The 21,005-nt window shown below is 41.7% G+C and overlaps 1 protein-coding gene across 1 annotated transcript in view; it reads left to right on the top strand.

The window, feature by feature from the left end:
- dnah10 (dynein axonemal heavy chain 10) overlaps positions 1-21,005 on the top strand; it is a 330,367-nt gene that overhangs the window by 140,809 nt on the left and 168,553 nt on the right. The window contains exons 36-39 of the mRNA XM_060844124.1: positions 3,959-4,105; positions 11,627-11,818; positions 16,791-16,909; positions 17,146-17,304. Of these exons, the coding sequence (XP_060700107.1) occupies positions 3,959-4,105; positions 11,627-11,818; positions 16,791-16,909; positions 17,146-17,304 (617 nt within the window). The remainder of the gene's footprint in view (positions 1-3,958; positions 4,106-11,626; positions 11,819-16,790; positions 16,910-17,145; positions 17,305-21,005) is intronic.

The raw sequence follows: 21,005 nt of genomic DNA, 5'->3' as shown, positions 1-21,005 counted from the left end.
AATCAATTCAATTTAGTTATTGGGTATCAGTTAGCCCAGTTGACTGCTCAGCTGATTTGTTATGCAAAATTACACCAATACTGTGAGTTCCTGAGGCTTAGGTTGGCATGAAGATCCCATCTTCTCAACCTCACCCTTGTCTGAGGTGTGGTGATCCACAGGTTAAACTACTACCAGCCATCTCTGTTCAATGAGGCTAACAAAATGGTCCTCTGGGACTATGGTGACTTTATCTTTAGTTATTTATTGGCTGACTATATTTTAGTAGTTATTTATCAGAAGCCTGGCAGTGTAAATAGAATGCTTGATAAAATTTGAGATGTATGTACATTAATGATGGAAAAGGATAGATCAGATCCAAAAGTTGAAGTTCTAAATTGAAGAAAGGCCAATTTTGAAGGTATTAGGCAAGAACTTTCGAAAGCTGATTGGGGAAGATGTTTGCAGGTAAAGGGATGGCTGGAAAATGGGAAGCCTTCAGAAATGAGATAACAAGAATCCAGAGAAAGTATATTCCTGTCAGAGTGAAAGGAAAGGCTGGTAGGTACAGGAAATGCTGGATGACTAAAGAAATTGAGGGTTTGGTTAAGAAAAAGAAGGAAGCATATGTAAGGTATAGACAGGATAGATCGAGTGAATCCTTAGAAGAGTATAAAGGAAGTAGGAGTATGGGAGAGAAATCAGGAGGGCAAAAAGGGGACATGAGATAGCTTTGGCAAATAGAATTAAGGAGAATCCAAAGAGTTTTTACAAATACATTAAGGACAAAAGGGTAACTAGGGAGGGAATAGCACCCCCCCCTCCGCCCCAAAAGATCAGCAAGGTGGCCTTTGTGTGGAGCTGCAGAAAATGGGGGAGATACTAAATGAGTATTTTGCAACAGTATTTGCTGTGGAAAAGGATATGGAAGATATAGACTGTAGGGAAATAGATGGTGACATCTTGCAAAATGCCCATATTACAGAGGAGGAAGTGCTGGATGCCTTGAAGTGGGTAAAGGTGGATAAATCACCAGGACCTGATCAGGTGTACCTGAGAACTTTGTGGGAAGCTAGAGAAGTGATTGCTGGGCTCTGTCTGACATATTTGTATCATCGATAGTCACAGATGAGGTGCTGGAAGACTGGAGGTTGGCTAACGCGGTGCCACTGTTTAAGAAGGATGGTAAAGACAAGCCAGGGAACTATAGACTAGTGAACCTGATGTTGGTGGTGGGCAAGTTGTTGGAGGGAATCCTAAGGGACAGGATGTACATGCATTTGGAAAGGCAAGGACTGATTAGGGATAGTCAGCATGGCTTTGTGTGTGGGAAATCATGTCTCACAAACTTGATTGAGTATTTTTGAAGAAGTAACAAAGAGGATTGATGAGGGCAGAGCAGTATATGTGATCTATATGGACTTTGGTAAGACGTTCGACAAGGTTCCCCATGGGAGATTGCTGAGCAAGGTTAAATCTCACGGAAGACAGGAAGAATTAGCCATTTGGATACAGAACTGGCTCAAAGGTAGAAGACAGAGGGTGGTGGTGGAGGGTTGTTTCTCAGACTGGAGGCCTGTGATCAGTGGAGTGCCACAAGGATTGATGCTGGGTCCTCTAACTTTTGTCATTTACATAAATGATTAGGATGCTAGCATAAGAGGTACAGTTAGTAAGTTTGCAGATGACAGCAAAATTGGAGGTGTAGTGGACAGCGAAGAGGGTTACCTCAGATTACAACAGGATCTGGACCAGATGGGCCAATGGGCTGAGAAGTGGCAGATGGAGTTTAATTCAGATAAATGTGAGGTGGGAAAGCAAATCTTAGCAGGACTTATGCACTTTATGGTAAGGTCCTAGGGAGTATTGCTGAACAAAGAGACCTTGGAGTGCAGGTTCATGTATCCTTGAAAGTGGAGTTGCAGGTAGATAGGATAGTGAAGAAAACGTTTGGTATGCTTTCCTTTATTGGTCAGAGTATTGAGTACAGGAGTTGGGAGGTCATGTTGTGGCTGTACAGGACATTGGTTACGCCTCTGTTGGAATATTGCATGCAATTCTGGTCTCTTTCCTATCAGAAAGATGTTGTGAAACTTGAAAGGATTCAGAAAAGATTTACAAGGATGTTGCCAGAGTTTATAAGGGGTCACTCTATAAGGGGTGACCTTATAGAGGTTTACAAAATTGTGAGGGACATGGATAGGGTAAATAGGCAAAGTCTTTTCCTTGGGGTCGGGGAGTCCAGAACTAGAGCGCATAGGTTTAGGGTGAGAGGGAAAAGATATAAAAGAGATCTACGGGGCAGCCTTTTCACACAGAGAGTGGTATGTGTATGGAATGAGCTGCCAGAGGAAGTGGCGGAGGCTAGTACAATTGCAGCATTTAAGAGGCATTTGGATGGATATATGAATAGGAAGGGTTTGGAGAGATATGGGCTGGGTGCTGGCAAATGGGACTAGATTGAGTTGGGATATCTGGTCAGCATGGACGGGTTGGACCGAAGGGTCTGTTTCCATGCTGTACATCTCTATGACATTAAGGAAAAACAAGTGTGTAACCTTTTCTATACTAGAAAAACAAGTGTGTAACCTCACATTACAGCAAACTTTGTTTCAACCAGCACCTTATGAACTGACACTCTTGATAAATCAGCAAAAATTATAAACCTCAAACACTGTGAAATTTACTGTATTATTCTGTCCTATTATTATAGTTTTTATTTACCTCAATATTATTCATTCAAATGGCCACAAGAAATATCAAAAGTTGATTCAATTCTGAGTCAATTTCTCCTCAAATACCATGATCTACCACAATGTCTAATTAGTCAGTTGAGGGTGTGAGTGAGAAGGCTCTCTGCCCTAAGTTTCATTTCAGGCAAAGTTGCATTATTATTTAAGCGATTTGCGCTGTAACTGAAGTATAACAGTGATATGTATACTCCCTGTATGTTTTTACATTGAAGCTGTGGACCTTTGATTATCCAGAAAATTTGATCACATGGAAAAAGTGAGGATTGGAGATGGTGGGGATAAGAGTCAAAAAGTGTGGTGCTGGAAAAGCACAGCCGGTCAGGCAGCATCCGAGGAGCAGGAGAGTTGACGTTTCAAGCATAAGCTCTTCATCAGACATTCCTGGTGTAGAGCCTATGCTCGAAACGTCCTGCTCCTCGGATGCTGCTTGGCCGGCTGTGCTTTTCCAGTACCACATTTTTGCATTTGACCATATGTTTACCACCCCTCCTGCTAATTTAAATCAGCAACACAGAAAAGCTTTAACCCGTGCTGTAATCTGTTAAAATTTGAGAGGCAAACAACAATCCCAAAAGTCATTATTTAAAGTAAAAATTATCAACTTTATTTTTTAAAGTCTAACAGAGAATAATTAACTAATAACTATTTGCAACTCTTTTCTCTAACCTATCTTTTACTTTACCCTTTTCAATACTGGTCTGATAAAAATATCCCAATTACGATTTACCCCAAAAAAAAATCACGTTTCAAAACCAGTCAACTTGTCAAGTGTCCTCTGTATTTTCCTGTGTCTTCTTTTCTTCTTCTTAGGGATTCTGTTTCACAGGTCATTGATAGTTAAAGGTACCTTGAAGAGAGGTATTCAACAGGCAGTCTGCGCATGTTAGTGGCTTGGCAGTTTTCCTCCAACTGTTCAATTTTTCCCAGTCTATTACCCAAAGCATCATATCATTTCAATGGTTTTAATATTGTCAAAATACCAAATTCAAACTTGATTGGAGTTTAGTATCTTGGACATAATTTAAAAATAATGGCCAAATTTTCTGTGTTATTCTCTAAGTTCTTCAACTCTTAAAGTTACAGTACCCCTTACACCTTCATAACACATGGCACACCCCCGGTTCCAATGTGCCAGTTAATAAAACGTTTCCTTTATTTACTCTTACTGAGAATAATCTTATGTAATTCGATTTTAACATATTTTATGTTGTTTCTCTTTAATGTAGATACTTGCAAAGAAGATGACTGTACTTTACAAACTGGGAAAAGAGCAGCTTTCTAAACAACATCATTACGACTTTGGACTTCGAGCTCTCAAGTCTGTACTTGTCATGGCTGGAGAATTGAAGAGAGGATCGCCTGATATAAATGAGGTAAAGAAACTCTGTAAATCTTGTGGCATCAGTAGGAAGATGTTTAGTTGGATAGGAAACTAGCTTTGCAACAGAAAGCAAATGAAAATTGAAGGAATTAGCTCTATTTGGGGAAAGTAACTAAGAGGAACCTCGATTATCCAGCATTCGATTAACCAAATTTCGGAATATCCAAACAAGATCACCACGTCCTAATATTTAGTTAACAATGTTATCCAGAATTTGATCCAGCATTCAATTAACGAACAAAATTCTCCCTTCGGGTAATCGAGCTTCCTCTGTAGATTTCCATCAAGCTATGGCCGAGTCATAATCTTTATTAATAACAAGGTATCAAGGAGAAGTAAAATTTAAACAGATTAATGAGTGAATTAATTAATTCATTGGGCAAAGTTATTGTAGACACCTAAAGATGAAAAATATCCAATTCCTGAGCTAGAGTGGGAAAAGGATCTCCAGATGGTATAAAGTTATTAATACAAAGCCAATCTAATGTAAGGTCCTTTCAGAGATGTCTTGGAGTTAAAATACTTTATTCTGAGGCATAGTAAATACACTATTGGTGAAACCATAATTCTTGGTACATAGTGACATGAACAAAGGCAGAAAAATACTAACTGGTCTATCTAACCTTTCCATGCAGCTGTTATGTTGTGTGTTACAACATAGACATATTCCATCAACTGGAACCAGTGCAATTCTTACAGTGGCAAAAGAAACACATTAAAATCAGGATGAATGGCAGAAGGAAAGAGAAAAACTCCCAGATCTACTTAGATGGTTGATTACAAGTAGTCGCCAGAGGGACAATTAGTTCTTCTAAATCCCTAGCACCATTCGATGAGCAAGGTTAGATCTCATGGGATATAAGGAGAACTAGTTATTTGGATACAGAAGTGGCTCAAAGATAGAAGCCAGAGGGTGGTGGGGGAGGGTTGTTTTTTAGACTGGAGGCCTTTGACCAGTGGAGTGCCACAAGGATCGGTGCTGGGTCCTCTACTTTTTGTCATTTACATAAACAATTTGGATGCGAGCATAAGAGGTACAGTTAGTAAGTTTGCAGATGACACCAAAATTGGAGGTGTAGTGGACAGCAAAGAGGGTTACCTCAGATTACAACAAGATCTGGACCAGATGGGCCAATGGGCTGAGAAGTGGCAGATGGAGATTAATTCACATAAATGCGAGGTGCTGCATTTTGGGAAAGCAAATCTTAGTAGGACTTATACACTTAATGGTAAGGTCCTAGGAAGTGTTGTTGAACAAAGAATTCATGGAGTGCAGGTTCATAACTCCTTGAAAGTGGAGTCGCAAGTAGATAGGATAGTGAAGAAGGCATTTGGTATGCTTTCCTTTATTGGTCAGAGTATTGTCATTTACATAAATGATTTGGATGTGAGCATAAGTGGTACAGTTAGTAAGTTTGCAGATGACACCAAAATTGGAGATGTAGTGGACAGCGAAGAAGGTTACCTCAGATTACAACAGAATCTTGACCAGATGGGCCAATGGGCTGAGATGTGGCAGATGGAGTTTAATTCAGATAAATGTGAGGTGCTACATTTTGGGAAAGCAAATCTTAGCAGGACTTATACACTTCATGTTAAGATCCTAGGGAGTGTTGCTGAACAAAGAGACCTTGGAGTGCAGGTTCATGTATCCTTGAAAGTGGAGTTGCAGGTAGATAGGATAGTGAAGAAGGCATTTGGTATGCTTTCTTTTATTGGTCAGAGTATTGAGTACAGGAGTTGGGAGGTCATGTTGTGGCTGTACAGGACATTGGTTAGATCAATGTTGGAATATTGCATGCAATTCTGGTCTCCTTCCTATTGGAAAGATGTTGTGAAACTTGAAAAGGTTCAGAAAAGATCTACAAGGATGTTGCCAGGGTTGGAGGATTTGAGCTACAGGGAGAGGCTGGACAGGCTGGGGTTGTTTTCCCGGAGCGTCGGAGGCTGAGGGGTGACTTTACAGAGGTTTACAAAATTATGAGGGGCATGGATAGGATAAATAGATAAAGTCTTTTCCCTGGGGTCAGGAAGTCCAGAACTAGAGGGCAAAGGTTTAGGGTGAGAGGGGAAAGATATAAAAGAGACCTAAGGGGCAACGTTTTCATGCAGAGGGTGGGATGCGTATGGAATGAGCTGCCAGAGGACGTGGTGGAGGCTAGTACAATTGCAAAATTTAAGAGACATTTGGATGGGTATATGAATAGGAAGGGTTTGGAGGGATATGGACCGGGTGCTGGCAGGTGCGACTAGATTGGGTTGAGATATCTGGTTGGCATGGACCGAAAGGTCTGTTTCCATGTTGTACATCTCTATGACTCCATGAGTGATTGGTTTTACAGCTAAGTAGCTCACGTGTAACTGCAGAAATCCAGAAGAACTTATTACAGAGATGGGGCTGAAAGCAGTCTGAGTAGAAGAGAGTGGCTTCCCTTTGCTCATGGATCTTAGTGAAACTTCGGACTTTTAAGGAAATCTGTCTATTTCTTTGAAGCCGACAGAGCAGAAATAACTGAATTTAGTAATTAAGTAATTTATTAATATATTTAGTAATTTCTTTAGTAATTTAGTAATTTATTAATTTAGTAATTGTGTAAGTTGCATAATTGGCAGGAATCATGTTCTGCTATTTTCACATTCCGATCACTTAATCTGCACTATCAACACCCTTTCTCCCCCAGCATTCCAACCGTCTGCACACCACTATTACATTAATGCTGTCTCCTCCATATTTTACGTCAGCGCTCATGAAGAGTCACCTAGATGCAAAACATTAGCTCATTCTCTCCATTGATGAACGTAGAATATTACAGTGTAGTACAGGCCCTTTCGACCTCGATGTTGAGCCAACCTGTGGAACCAATCTGAAGCCCATCTAACCTACACTATTCCAATTTCATCCATATGTTTATCCAATGACCATTTAAATGCCCTTAAAGTTGGTGAGTCTACTACTATTGCAGGCGGTGCGTTCCATGCCCCTACTACTCTCTGAGTAAAGAAACTACTTCTGACATCTGTCCTCTATCTGTTACCCCTCGACTTAAAGCTATGTCCCCTCGTGCTAGCCAGCACCAACTGAGGAAAAAGGCTCTCACTGTCCACCCTATCTAACCCTCTGATTATCTTATATGTCTCAATTAAGTCACCTTTCAATCTTCTGTCTTACGAAAACAGGCTCATGTCCCTCAGCCTTTCCTCATAAGACCTTCCATGCCAAGAAAAATCCTAGTAAGCCTCCTGTGTATTTTTCCAAAGCTTCCACATCCTTCCTGTAATGCAGTGACCAGAACTGTATGCATACTCTAAGTGCGGCTGCACCAGAATTTTGTATAGCTGCACCATGACCTCATGGCTCTGAAACTCAATCCCTCTACCAATAAAAGCTATCACACCATACGCCTTCTTAGCAACCCTATCAGCCTGGATAGCAACTTTCAAAGATCTATGTAAATGGATCTCTCTGCTCATCTACGCTCCCAAAAATCTTACCATTAGCCTAGTAGTCTGCTTTACTGTTGCTCCTTCCAAAGTGAATCACCCTACACTTTTCCACATTAAACTTCATTTGCCACCTCTCAGCCCAGCTCTGCAGCTTATCTATGTCCCTCTGTCATCTGCAATATCCTTTGGCACTATCCACAACTCCACCAGCCTTAGTGTCATCTGCAAATTTACTGATCTATCCTTCTATGCCCTCATCTAGGTCATTTATAAAAATGACAAACAGCAGTGGCCCCAAAACAGATCCTTGCAGAACACTACTGGTAACTGATCTCCACGTTGAACATTTCCAATCAACCACCATCCTCTGTCTTTTTTCAGCTAACCAATTTCTGATCCAAACTGCTAAATCACCCCCAATCCCATGCCTCCATATTTTATGCAATAGTCTACCATGGGGAATCTTATCAAACACCTTATTGAAATCCATATTCACCACATCAACCACTTTACCCTCATCAACCTGTTTGGTCACCATCTCAAAGAACTCAATAAAGTTTGTGAGGCACGACTTACCCTTCACAAAACCATGTTGACTATCCCTAATCAACTTATTCCTCTCTAGATGATTATAAATCCTATTTCTTTTATAACCTTTTCCAATACTTTATCCACAACCAAAGTAAGGTTTATAATTACCAGTGTTGTCTCTACTCCCTTTCTTGAACAAGGGGACAATATTTGCTACCCTCCCATCTTCTAGCACTATTCCTGTAGACAATGACGACATAAAGATCAAAGTGAAAGGCTATGGAATTTCCTCCCTGGCTTCCCGGAGAATTCTAGGATAAATTCCATCTGGTCCAGGGGACCTTTCTATTTTCACGTTTTCCAGAATTGCTAACACCTCTTCCTTGTGAACCTCAGTTCTGTCAAGTCTAGTCGCCTGTATCTCAGTATTCTATTCAACAACATTGTCTTTTCCCAGTGTGAATACTGATGAAAAATGTTCATTTAATGCTTCCCCTATCTCCTCAGACTCCATGCACAACTTCCCATTACTATCCCTGATTGGACCTAATCTTTCTCTAGTAATTTCTCTAGATTCTACCTGATCTGCTGTGATCTCCAGCATTTTGTTTTCAGTACTTCCTTTCATTTACTTCGTTTATAATTCCCACTGCCTTGGCAAAGCAGCCAAACATAATCAAAGACACTCCCCATCCTGATTATACTCTCTTCCACCCTCTTCCATTGGGTAGAAATTACAAATGACATCAAGGCTGCATTTGATTGAGTGTAGCATCAAGGAGCCCTAGCAAAACTTGAATCAATGTGTATCGGGGACAAACCTTCCAGTGGTTGGAGTCATACCTGGCACATAGAAAGATAGTTGTGCTTTTTGGAGGTCAATCATCTCAAGCTCCAGAACCTCTCCATAGGAGTTCCTCAGGGTAGTGTCCTAGGCCCAACCATCTCCAGCTGCTTCATTAATGACCTCCCTTCCATCATAAGGTCAGAAGTGGGGATAATCACCAACGATTGCACAATGTTCAGTACCATTCAGTCCTCAGATACTGAAGCAGTCCATGTTCAAATGCAAAAAATCTGAACAATTCCCAGGCTTGGGCTGACAAGTGGCAAGTATTGTGCCACACATACGCCAGGCTATTACCATCACCCATAAGAAACAATCTCTTGGGCATTCAATGATATTACCATCACTGAATCTCCCACTATCAACATCCTGGGAGATAACATTGACCAGAAACACAACTGAACTCATCACATTCACAGCGGCTACAAGAGCAGGTCAGAGACTAGGAATACAGCAAGTAACTCACCTCCTGATTCCCCAAAGCCTGTCCACCATCTACAAGGCACAAGTTAGGACTGTGATGGAATACTCCCCACTTGCCTGGATGAGTGAAGCTTCAACAACACTCAAGAAACCTAATACCATCCAGGACAAATCAGCCCACTTGATTGGCACTATATCCACAAGCATCCACTCTCTCCACCACCAATGCTCAGAAGCAGCAGTGTGTACTATCTCATAGATTCCCTACAGTCTGGAAACAGTGTGTATCTACAAGATACACTGCAGAAATTCACCAAAAATGTTCAGACAGCACCTTCCAAACCGAAGGACAAGGGTAGCGGATACATGGAATACCACCCCCATGCAAGTTCCCCTCTAAGCCACTTCGCATCCTAATTTGGAATATATCGCCATTCCTTCAATCTTACTCAGCCAAAGTCCTGGAATTCCCTCCCTTAATGCATTGTGGGTCAACAAACAGCAGGTGGACTGCAGCAGTTCCTGAAGGCAGCTCACCATCTCTTTCTATAGGGCAACTAAGGATGTTCAATAAATGCTGGTCAACCAGTGATGCCCACATCCCACAAATGGATAAAAAAAGGTTGACACCATGTACCAACAGATTTAAGAACTACTTCTTCTCACTGTTATCAACTTAGGAATAGACCTTTCATATATTCCAGTTGATCTATTTCTACACCTTCTCTGTCACTATAACACTACATTCCACATTCTATTCTAACATAGAAAATGGATGCATGAGAAGGCTATTTGACCATTTGGGCCTGCACCATCATTCAATATGATCATGGCTGAGCATGCATTCTCAGTATCCCATCCCGCCCTCTCTTCATACGCATTGATCCCTTTAGCTGTAAAGGCCACAACGAGTTCCCTCTTGAATATGTCTAATGAACTGCCCCAACAGCTTCCTGTGGGAGAGAATTCCACAGGTTCCCAACTCTCTGAGTGAAGAAATTCTTCCACATCTCAGTCCTGAATGGTCTACCCCTTATTCTTAGACTGTGATTCCTTGTTCTGGACTTCCCCAACATCAGGAACATTCTTCCCACATCTAGTCTGTCCAGTCCCATCAGGATTTTATATATTTCTATGAGAACCGCGCCCCCCCCCCCCCACCCCTTCATTCTTCTAAATTCCAGTTAGTAAAAGCTCAGTTGATCCAGTCTTTCCTCATGTCAGTCCTGCCATCCCGGGAATCAGTCTGGGGAACCTTCACTGGACTCACTCAATAGCAGCAATGTTCTGCAGACGAGGAGACCAAAACTGCACACAAGACTCAAGCTGTGGTCTCACCAAGGCCCTGTATAACTGCAGCAAGACATCCCTATCCCTATATTCAAACCCTCTCACTATGAAGGCCAGCATGCCATTAGCTTTCCCCACTGCTTGCTGCACCTACATGCCAACCTTCAGCGACTGAAGCTCGTTTTATCTCACCTTGTCCTAAACTGCCACCGTTCAGATAGGAATCTGCCTTCCTGGTTTTGCAACAAAGTGGATAACCACACATTTATCCGCATTATATTTTATTGATAAGTATTTGCCCACTCAGCCAGCCTGTCCAAGTCACCCTGCAGCCTCTTAGCATCCACCTCACAGCACACACTGCCACCCAGCTTCTTGCCATCTGTAAATTTGGAGATATGGCATTCAATTCCTTCGTTCAAATCGTTGATGTATATTGTGAACAGCTGGGGTCCCAGCACTGAACATTCTATTGTAAATTCTGTTCTGTTACCCTGATATACTTATATAAAGTATAAGTTGTTTGTATAGCATGAAAAACAATACTCTTCATTGTATCTGTGTCCAATAATAAATCAAATCAAAATCAAATTGATGTTAATCTTTCTTCACTAGAGTTGGGAAGTGATGTTAGGCCCAAAGCAAGGTTTATAGGACAGTCCCTATTAATTAATTCCATGATACAACGATGCAATTGCTCCCATGCTTGAATGAACTGTGCACCACTCCATCAACTATGCGAATGAAGGGATTGACAAACCAGTTAATGAAATGTGGTAGGATATAATTTTAACATTAGATTAGTGATAAAGCATAATTCCAAATTAACATGTTTTTAACTTGGAGATGTCTTAGGTACAAGCCAAGATTTGTCAATTTTTAATGTTTCTCAAGACTTTTGGCTGTGCTGCAGTTTGTGTTGAACATGTCTGAAATTATATCATAAACTTAAATATTTTACTTAATTTGATTTACTAGGATGTGGTATTGATGAGGGCTTTGAGAGACATGAATCTTCCAAAGTTTGTCTTCGAGGATGTTCCCCTGTTCTTGGGACTGATCTCTGACTTATTTCCCGGCCTTGACTGCCCTCGTGTTCGTTATCCAGATTTCAATGATGCAGTAGAGCAGGTTCTGGCAGAAAACCATTATATCGTCCTGCCAGTACAGGTAATGGTTTTTATTAGCTCAAATAATTTTTACCGGTTATCCAAGATTACAAAGAGATCTTGGTCAATTGGGTCAATAGGCTGAAGAGTAACAGATGGAGTCTAATATGGATAAATGCAAGGTCTTAGATTTTGGTAAAAATAAGACAGCACTTATGCAATTAAATGTACAGCCTTGGGTAGTATTATGGAATAGAGAGACCTAGGAGTTCAGGTGCGTAATTCTTTGAAGTTTGGTTCTACATATAGGTAGATTAAGAAGATTACGATTAATCTTAAGAAGACATTTAGCATGCTTGCATTCATTGCTCAGACCTTTGAATATAGGAACTTGTACATTATGTTGAGGATGTACAGGACATTGATGAGGCCACTTCTGGAGTACTGTGTCCAGTGCTGATCTCACTCTTAGAGGAAGGATATTATTAAGCTGGATAGGGTTCAAATGAGATTTACCAGGATGTTGACAGGAATGGAGGATATAGGAAGAGGCTGGATAGGCTGGGACTATTTTCACTAGAGCGTAGGAGGTTGAGGAGTGACCTTATGGAGGTTTATAAAATAATGAGGGGTATAGACAAGGTGAATGACAGGTGTCTTTTCCCTAGATTGGGGGATTTCAAGACCAGGGAGCATATTTTGATGGTGAGAGGAGAAACAGGATAGCACAGTGGCTCAGTGGTTAGTACTGTTGCCTCACAGCGCTAGGGACCAAGGTTTGGTTCCTGCCGTGGGCTGTCTGTGTGGAGTTTGCACATTCCCCCTGTGTCTGTAGGGGTTTCCTCCAAAATCCAAAGATGTTTAGATTAGGTGAATTGGCCATGCTATATTGCCCATACGGATGTGTGGGTTAGGTCATTAGTCTGGGGTAAATGTAGAGTAGTAGAGAAATGGGTCTGGGTGGGTTATTCTTCGGAGTAAAAAATGAGGTCTGCAGATGCTGGAGATCACAGCTGCAAATGTGTTGCTGGTCAAAGCACAGCAGGTTAGGCAGCATCTCAGGAATAGAGAATTCGACGTTTCGAGCCTAAGCCCTTCATCAGGAATAAGAGAGAGAGAGAGAGCGAGCCAAGCAGGCTAAGATAAAGGGTAGGGAGGAGGGACTAGGGGGAGGGGCGATGGAGGTGGGATAGGTGGAAGGAGGTCAAGGTGAGGGTGATAGGCCGGAGTGGGGTGGGGGCGGAGAGGTCAGGAAGAGGATTGCAGGTTAGGAGGGCGGTGCTGAGTTGAGGGAACCGACTGAGACAAGGTGGGGGGAGGGGAAATGAGGAAACTGGAGAAATCTGAACAGGTTGTCCTGGTTGGGTCCAAATTTTGTTGGTTGGAATGTAGTTCGGAGTCCGTGTGGGATCAGTCGGTTCCGTAGGCAGGTGCTGAGGAAGGAGATGTGGCTGTGGTAACGAGTCTGTTTGAGAATGTGGCTGAAGAGTTTCTGTGCAGAGGAGATGACCTGGGGGGTGCAGTGAGAGAGAGACTCACTGAAATCCTTATAGAGGGAGGAAGAGAGCTTCTTCAAGTAAGGCATCCTTGTAAGAGGATTCGCAGTAGGTTAAAATCTTCGAGTAAAAAATGAGGTCTGCAGATGCTGGAGATCACAGCTGCAAATGTGTTGCTGGTCAAAGCACAGCAGGCCAGGCAGCATCTCAGGAATAGAGAATTCGACGTTTCGAGCCTAAGCCCTTCATCAGGAATAAGAGAGAGAGAGAGAGAGCCAAGCAGGCTAAGATAAAGGGTAGGGGTGGTTCATGTGTAGAATGAACTTTCAGAGAAAATGGTGGATCTGGGTACAGTTACAATGTTTAATAAGTATATGAATAAGAAATGTTTGGAGGGTTATGGGCCAAGTGCAGGCAGGTGAAACTAGTTTAGTTTGGGATTACGTTCGGCATGGACTGGTTGGAGCAAAGGATCTGTTTCTGTGCTGTAAGACTCTGTGACTCTAAATAGTGACCAGAGAACAGATTTATGTTAATTTGCAAAGGAATCAGACGGGAGCTAAGAAAACAGGCTGAACCCATGAAAAATCAGATATGTTATGTTCACTGTGTTTCGTGAAAGATTTCTCTCTATGAGGCCGAGTGAATTTTCTCATGCTATTAGAGTCATAGAGATGTACAGCACGGAAACAGACCCTTCAGTCCAACTTGTCCATGCCGACCAGATATCCCAACCCAATCTAGTCCCACCTGCCAGCTCTCGGCCCACATCCCTCCAAACCCTTCCTATTCATATACCCATCCAATTGCCTCTGAAATGCTGCAATTGTACCAGCCTCCACCACTTCCTCTGGCAGCTCATTCCACACACGTATCACCCTCTGCATGAAAAACGTTGCCCCTTAGGTCTCTTTTATGTCTTTCCCCTCTCACCCTAAACCTATCCCCTCTAATTTTGGACTCCCCTACCCCAGGGAAAAGACTTTGTATATTTATCCTATCCATGCCCCTCATGACTTTATAAATCTCTATAAGGTTAGCCCTCAACCTCCTTCAGGGAAAACAGTCTGAGCCTGTTCCACCTCTCCCTGTAGCTCAAATCCTCCAACCCTGGCAACATCCTTGTAAATCTGTTCTGAACCCTTTCAAGTTTCAACACATCTTTCTGTTAGGAAGGAGACCAGAATTGCACACAATATTCCAACAGTTATTATTCCAAACTCATCTCATTAACAAGGTACCAGGCCAATATGGCACTCTGTTATTCCGATGCCTGCTTGATTCTGCCACCCAACATAGGCAGACGTACTCCTCATTCTGGAATATCCCAGAATCCCTGCAAAAATGGCACCTTGCTTTGTGGACAGGGTCCTGGAGGTCCTGGTGGACAAGGTGGTGCAGAGGAGGCCATGACATCAGACCCTGACAGCCTGGTCTGAAGTTGACACCTGGGGCAGTCTTAGATGACTTGAGGAATGCTTAGCAGTGCAGGACAAATATCAATAACCTTTCCACCCATCTGGATGGAAACTAGACAGCAAAACAACAGCAGTTCCTGCCATGAAGACAATAGACAATAGGTGCAGGAGTAGGCCATTCTGCCCTTCGAGCCTTCACCACCATTCAATATGATCATGGCTGATCATTCTTAAGCAGTATCCTGTTCCTGCCTTATCTCCATAACCTTTGATTCCACTATCCTTGAGAGCTCTATCCAACTCTTTCTTAAATGAATCCAGAGACTGGGCCTCCACTGCCCTCTGTGGCAGAGCATTCCACACAGCCACCACTCTCTGGGTGAAGAAGTTTCTCCTCATTTCTGTCCTAAATGGTCTACCCCGTATTTTTAAGCTGTGTCCTCTGGTTCAGCACTCACCCATCAGCGGAAACATGTTTCCTACCTCCAGAGTGTCCAATCCTTTAATAATCTTATATGTCTCAATCAGATCCCCTCTCAGTCTTCTAAACTCAAGGGTATACCCAGTCGCTCCAGTGTTTCGGCGTAAGGTAATCCTGCCATTCCAGGAATTGACCTCGTGAACCTACGCTGCACTCCCTCAATACCAGAATGTCTTTCTTCAAATTTGGAGACCAGAACTGCACAAATACTCCAGGTGTGGTCTCACCAGGGCCCTGTACTGCTGCAGAAGAACCTCTTTGCCTCTATACTCAATCCCTCTTGTTATGAAGGCCAGCATGCTATTAGCTTTCTTCACTACCTGCTGTACCTGCATGCTTACCTTCATTGACTGGTGTACAAGAACACCCAGATCTCTTTGTACTGCCCCTTTACCTAAATTGATTCCATTTAGGTAGTAATCTGCCTTCCTGTTCTTGCCACCAAAGTGGATAACCATACATTTATCCACATTAAACTGCATCTGCCATGCATCTGACCACTCACCTAACCTGCCCAGGTCACCCTGTAATCTCCTAACATCCTCCTCACATTTCACCCTGCCACCCAGCTTAGTATCATCAGCAAATTTGCTAATGTAATTACTAATACCATCTTCTATAAATATTTATTGTAAAAAGCTGCAGTCCCAGCACTGATCCCTGCGGTACCCCACTGGTCACTGCCTGCCATTCCAAAATGGAGACGTTTATCACTATTCTTTGTTTCCTGTCAGCCAACCAACTTTCAATTCCAAGTTAGTACTTTGCCCCCAATACCATGCGCACTAATTTTGCTCACTAACCTCCTATGTGGGACTTTATCAAAAGCTTTCTGAAAGTCCAGGTACACTACATCTACTGGATCTCCCTTGTCCATCTTCAGAGTTACATCCTTAAATAATTCCAGAAGATTAGTTAAACATGATTTCCCCTTCATAAATCCATGCTGACTCTGACCTATCCTGTTACTACTATCCAGATGTGTTGTAATTTCATCCTTTATAATAGACTCCAGCATCTTTCCCACCACTGAGGTCAGACTAACTGGTCTATAATTTCCTGCTTTCTCTCTCCCACCTCTCTTAAAAAGTGGTACAACATTAGCCACCCTCCAATCCACAGGAACTAATCCCGGATCTATTAAACTCTGGAAAATAATCATCAACGCATCCACGATTTCTCGAGCCACCTCCTTCAGTACCCTGGGATGTAGACCATTAGGCCCCGGGGACTTATCAACCTTCAAACCTAACAGTCTCTCCAACACCAATTCCTGGCAAATATAAATTTGGTCAGTGTGCTAACCTGATGACTGCAATAATTATAAAATATGAAGGTAACAATTGTACACTAGCACACATGAAGCATGAACTATATATTCACAACATCTTGTACTCACCTCTGACCTCAACCAAGCACCAGATCTATCACGGTCCCAAAAGGGACAGTTTAAGCAATTATTTAATTTTGTTCAGACTGAATAAATCATTACAGAGCTCCTACTCCCACAGCTGTTTGTATGAATTTTTAAACCATTTGGGAACCTGTACTTTCCTTGCACACAATCGATAATTTCTGATTGCTGAAAATTTAAATGTATGTCATCATTTCTGACAGTAAAAATTTCCTCATGTCTAGGTGGATAAAGTGGTGCAGATGTATGAGACAATGATGACACGACACACAACTATGGTGGTTGGACCCACTGGAGGTGGAAAGACTGTGGTCATTAACACACTTTGCCAGGCTCAAACGAGGTGAGATGCTTTCAGCATAACATTCAGTATGGTTCATACAGTACTGTGTGCAGAAGAGGAGACAGGAAGACAATATCCTGAATATGTACTTGGAGAAATCTGAATCCCCAATTTTTCAGATCTTCACTATTTAACACATTACAGGTTTTGAAGTTTTAATGTTGAAAATATTCCATTAAATAGTTTAAAAACAAATTTATTTGTTTCTTTAATTTTGGTTTCCCTTTGTGTTATAGATTATCATTGGTGACTAAACTATATACCCTGAACTCAAAAGCTGTCAGTGTGATTGAGCTGTATGGAATCTTGGATCCTGTCACTCGTGACTGGACTGATGGAATTTTGTCGAACATCTTTAGAGATATCAATAAACCGACTGACAAAAAGGAAAGAAGGTAAAATGTTTCCAAAAGCCTACTAATTAAAGGAGATAAATGAGAAGAGAGTAGATATCTTTTTGTGGCAAAAACAATACATTTTCTATTAGCTTTGCCCAATCTGCAGTAAGTCTATGTGATAATGTTCTAATAGAATCTGTTTAGGTTAAAGGACAGAAAATTAAAAATAAACCAAGCAGTATAGTAAGCTCAAGTTCCCTGTTCCACCTGAGAATTTAATAGTACTTTCACCAGTAATCAATGATCTTCCTCACCTATGGGTGAAGTCCTGGACCCCACATCCTTCTTTCTCAGTTTATATGATCACTGACACTGTCAAGCCCACATTCATAGCCAATCTTTTAGTTGCCTTGTGAGTTGGTGGTTGCCACTGACAAATTGTTGAACTTTCATGGACAAAACTAACAATTTTTTTAAGGGAATTCTAGAATACTATTCTAACAACATTGTAGATGTAATAATGTACAATCAAATTCCCCTTTGAATGTGGCTGCAGCCACTTTCCCTTCTTTCTAATTTAATGGTGCAGGGAAAGTTTTCCAATACCCAGAGTTAGTAGTGTGGATTTAGATTAGATTAGATTACTTACAGTGTGGAAACAGGCCCTTCGGCCCAACAAGTCCACGCCAAAAGAGATTTGAGTTGCAGAATGTATTTTAAAGAATAATATATTTACCAGCCCTATATATTGAGGTTGTTATGACAGTAATGAGAGGAGTGCATCGATATTCAAGCCCCTCTTTTCCCCAGTTACACCATTAACATTAATGCATTCATTAATTTCTAAACTGACCAATTGTTTTTCTTTAGTAGTACTATCCAAGCAAAAATATATGTTTACCAGGTGTCTTTAATGAGCTTCAAAATAACCAATTTATTAGGCAATTTATTATTATCAGTTAAATTGTCAGTTTAGTATTTATTTTATTCTTAAAGAAACTGGTGCCTCGATCCTGGAGGAAGACTGTCTCGTTTTTACTGTATCAGTTGTATATGGTAGAAATGACAAATAAAAGCTACTCTACTCTGTACTGTATTCCTAACACCTAACTATGATCCAGAATTAAAATTATGTCCCACAGTCACAAAAGTGTTATAGTGTAGAATGAAGTCATTTAGCCCATCTTGTTTGCATCAGCTATTTAACTGAGCATCATTACCAACTACCAATCGCTTGCTTTTTCCCCATTCCCTTGCATATTGCTTCTATCCAAATAATTAACCAATAAATACCTCCTTGAAAGCCTCAAATGAGCCTTCCCTCACAACACTTCCACGCAATGCACACTGTACTCTAACTACTTGCTATATGGAGAAAGTGAGGACTGCAGATGTTGGAGATCAGAGTCGAGAGTATGGTGCTGGAAAAGCACAGCAGGCCAAGCAGCATCCGAGCAGCATGAAAATCGATGTTTCGGGCATAAGCCCTTCATCAGGCATACTTGCTGTATGAAAATATATTTCTCACGCCACATTTGCTATTTTTTGGAAATCATATAAACCTGTGTCCTCTGAGATTTTTGTTCCTTTTATGAGAGGGAATAGATTCTTCCTATCCATTCTATCCAGCCCACTTATGACTTTTGAAAACCTGTTAGCTTTCTTCTGCCCAAAAACAGTTTCAACTTCTTCAATCCATCTTCATCACTGAAATGTTTCAACCCTGGAACCATTCTCGTAAATCTCTTCTGCGCTCTCTCCAATGCCTTCACTTCTTTCCTATAATGTGGTGCCCAGACTGTACATAGCACTTCAGCTGAGGTCTAACAGGTGTCTTGTATATGTTCAACAACATCTCTTTGTGCATGTAGTCTATGCTCCTGTGAATACAGTTGAAAAAACTGTATGCTTTATTAATTGCTCTCTCAATCAGTCCTGCTTCCTTCAGTGATCTGTATACATATACACGCAGGTCCCTGTGCTCACATTTGGAACTGTGACCTCTATTTTATATTGACCTCTATTTTATATTGACCCTCAGTGTTTTTCGTACCAAATATGGGCTGCACAGTGGTTAGCACTGCTGCCTCATAGCGCCAGGGACCCAGGTTTGATTCCAGTCTTGGGTGACTGTCTGTGTGGAGTTTGCACTTTCTCCCCTGTGTCTGCATGGGTTTCTGCTGGATGATCTGGTTTCCTTGCACAGTTCAAAGATGTGCAGGTTCGGTGGATTACTTGTGCTATGTTGCCACATAGTTAGAGTAGAGTAAAGAGTAGAGTAGCTTTTATTTGTCATTTCTACCATATACAACTGATACAGTAAAAAAATGAGACAGTGTTCCTCCAGGACCAAGGTACTGCATGGACAGCACAAACTACACAATCATACAAAGCAGTAAAGACAAGCCAGGGAATGATAGACCGGTGAGCCTGACCTAGGTGGTGGGCAAGTTGTTGGAGGGAATCCTGAGGAACAAGATGTATATGTATTTGGAAAAGCAAGGACTGATTCGGGATAGTCAAAGTGGCTTTGTGCGTGGGAAATCATGTCTCACAAACTTGATTGAGTTTTTTGAAGAAGTAACAAAGAAGATTGATGAGGGCATAGCAGTAGATGTGATTTATATGGACTTCAGTAAGGCATTCGACAAGGTTCCCCATGGGAGACTGATGAGCAAGTTTATATCTCACGGAATACAGGAAGAACTAGCCATTTGGATATAGAACTGGCTCAAAGGTAGAAGACAGAGGGTGGTGGTGAAGGCTTGTATTTCACACTGGAGGCCAGTGACCAGTGGAGTGCCACAAGGATCAGTGCTGGGCCCTCTACATTTTGTCATTTACATATATGATTTGGAGGTGAGCATAAGAGGTACAGTTAGTAAGTTTGCAGATGACACCAAAATTGGAGGTGTAGTGGACAGCGAAGAGGATTACCTCAGATTACAATAGGATCTGGACCAGATGGACCAATGGGCTGAGAAGTGGCAGATGGAGTTTAATTCAGAAAAATGCGAGGTGCTGCATTTTGAGAAAGCAAATCTTAGCAGGACTTATACACTTAATGGTAAGGTCCTAGGGAGTGTTGCTGAACAAAGAGACCTTGGAGTGCAGGTTCATATCTCCTTGAAAGTGGAGTCGCAGGTAGATGGGATAGTGAAGAAGGCGTTTGGTATGCTTTCCTTTATTGGTCAGAGTATTGAATACAGGAGTTGGGAGGTCATGTTGTGGCTGAACAAGATACTGGTTAGGCCACTATTGGAATATTGTGTGCAGTTCTGGTCTCCTTCCTATCGCAAGGATGTTGTGAAATTCGAAAGGGTTCAGAAAGGATTTACAAGGATGTTGCCAGGGTTGGAGGATTTGAGCTATAGGGAGAGGCTGAACAGGCTGGGGCTATTTTTCCTAACTCCCTAAACTCCCACATCGGAAATAGCACTCTACTAAAGGCCATCTTTGCTCCTTCACAATCTACGGACCCAGAAAATAGCACCATCTTTTTGCTCTAAAAACCAGTGCTCCAGGCTAACATAGTACTTATGGTTTATATTTTTAAAATTTAATCGAGAAACAGATTTCAATAACACATATAATCAAGAAAGAACGCGTTCTATTCACTTCTGTAGACTTACAGCAACATTACATGTTAAAAACTATGCCATGATGTGTTTTGTGCCACAGGTTCCTCCAATGTCAGCTATGAGTTTTGTTGTTTGTTAATTTTTCCTCGACGCACTCCGATGTCCCATACACGAACT

Source organism: Hemiscyllium ocellatum, chromosome 24, assembly GCF_020745735.1.
Source record: "Hemiscyllium ocellatum isolate sHemOce1 chromosome 24, sHemOce1.pat.X.cur, whole genome shotgun sequence".
Taxonomy (NCBI): Eukaryota; Metazoa; Chordata; class Chondrichthyes; order Orectolobiformes; family Hemiscylliidae; genus Hemiscyllium; species Hemiscyllium ocellatum.
Note: the sequence above shows the minus strand (reverse complement) of the source record. Positions and strands in the feature narration are given on the sequence as shown.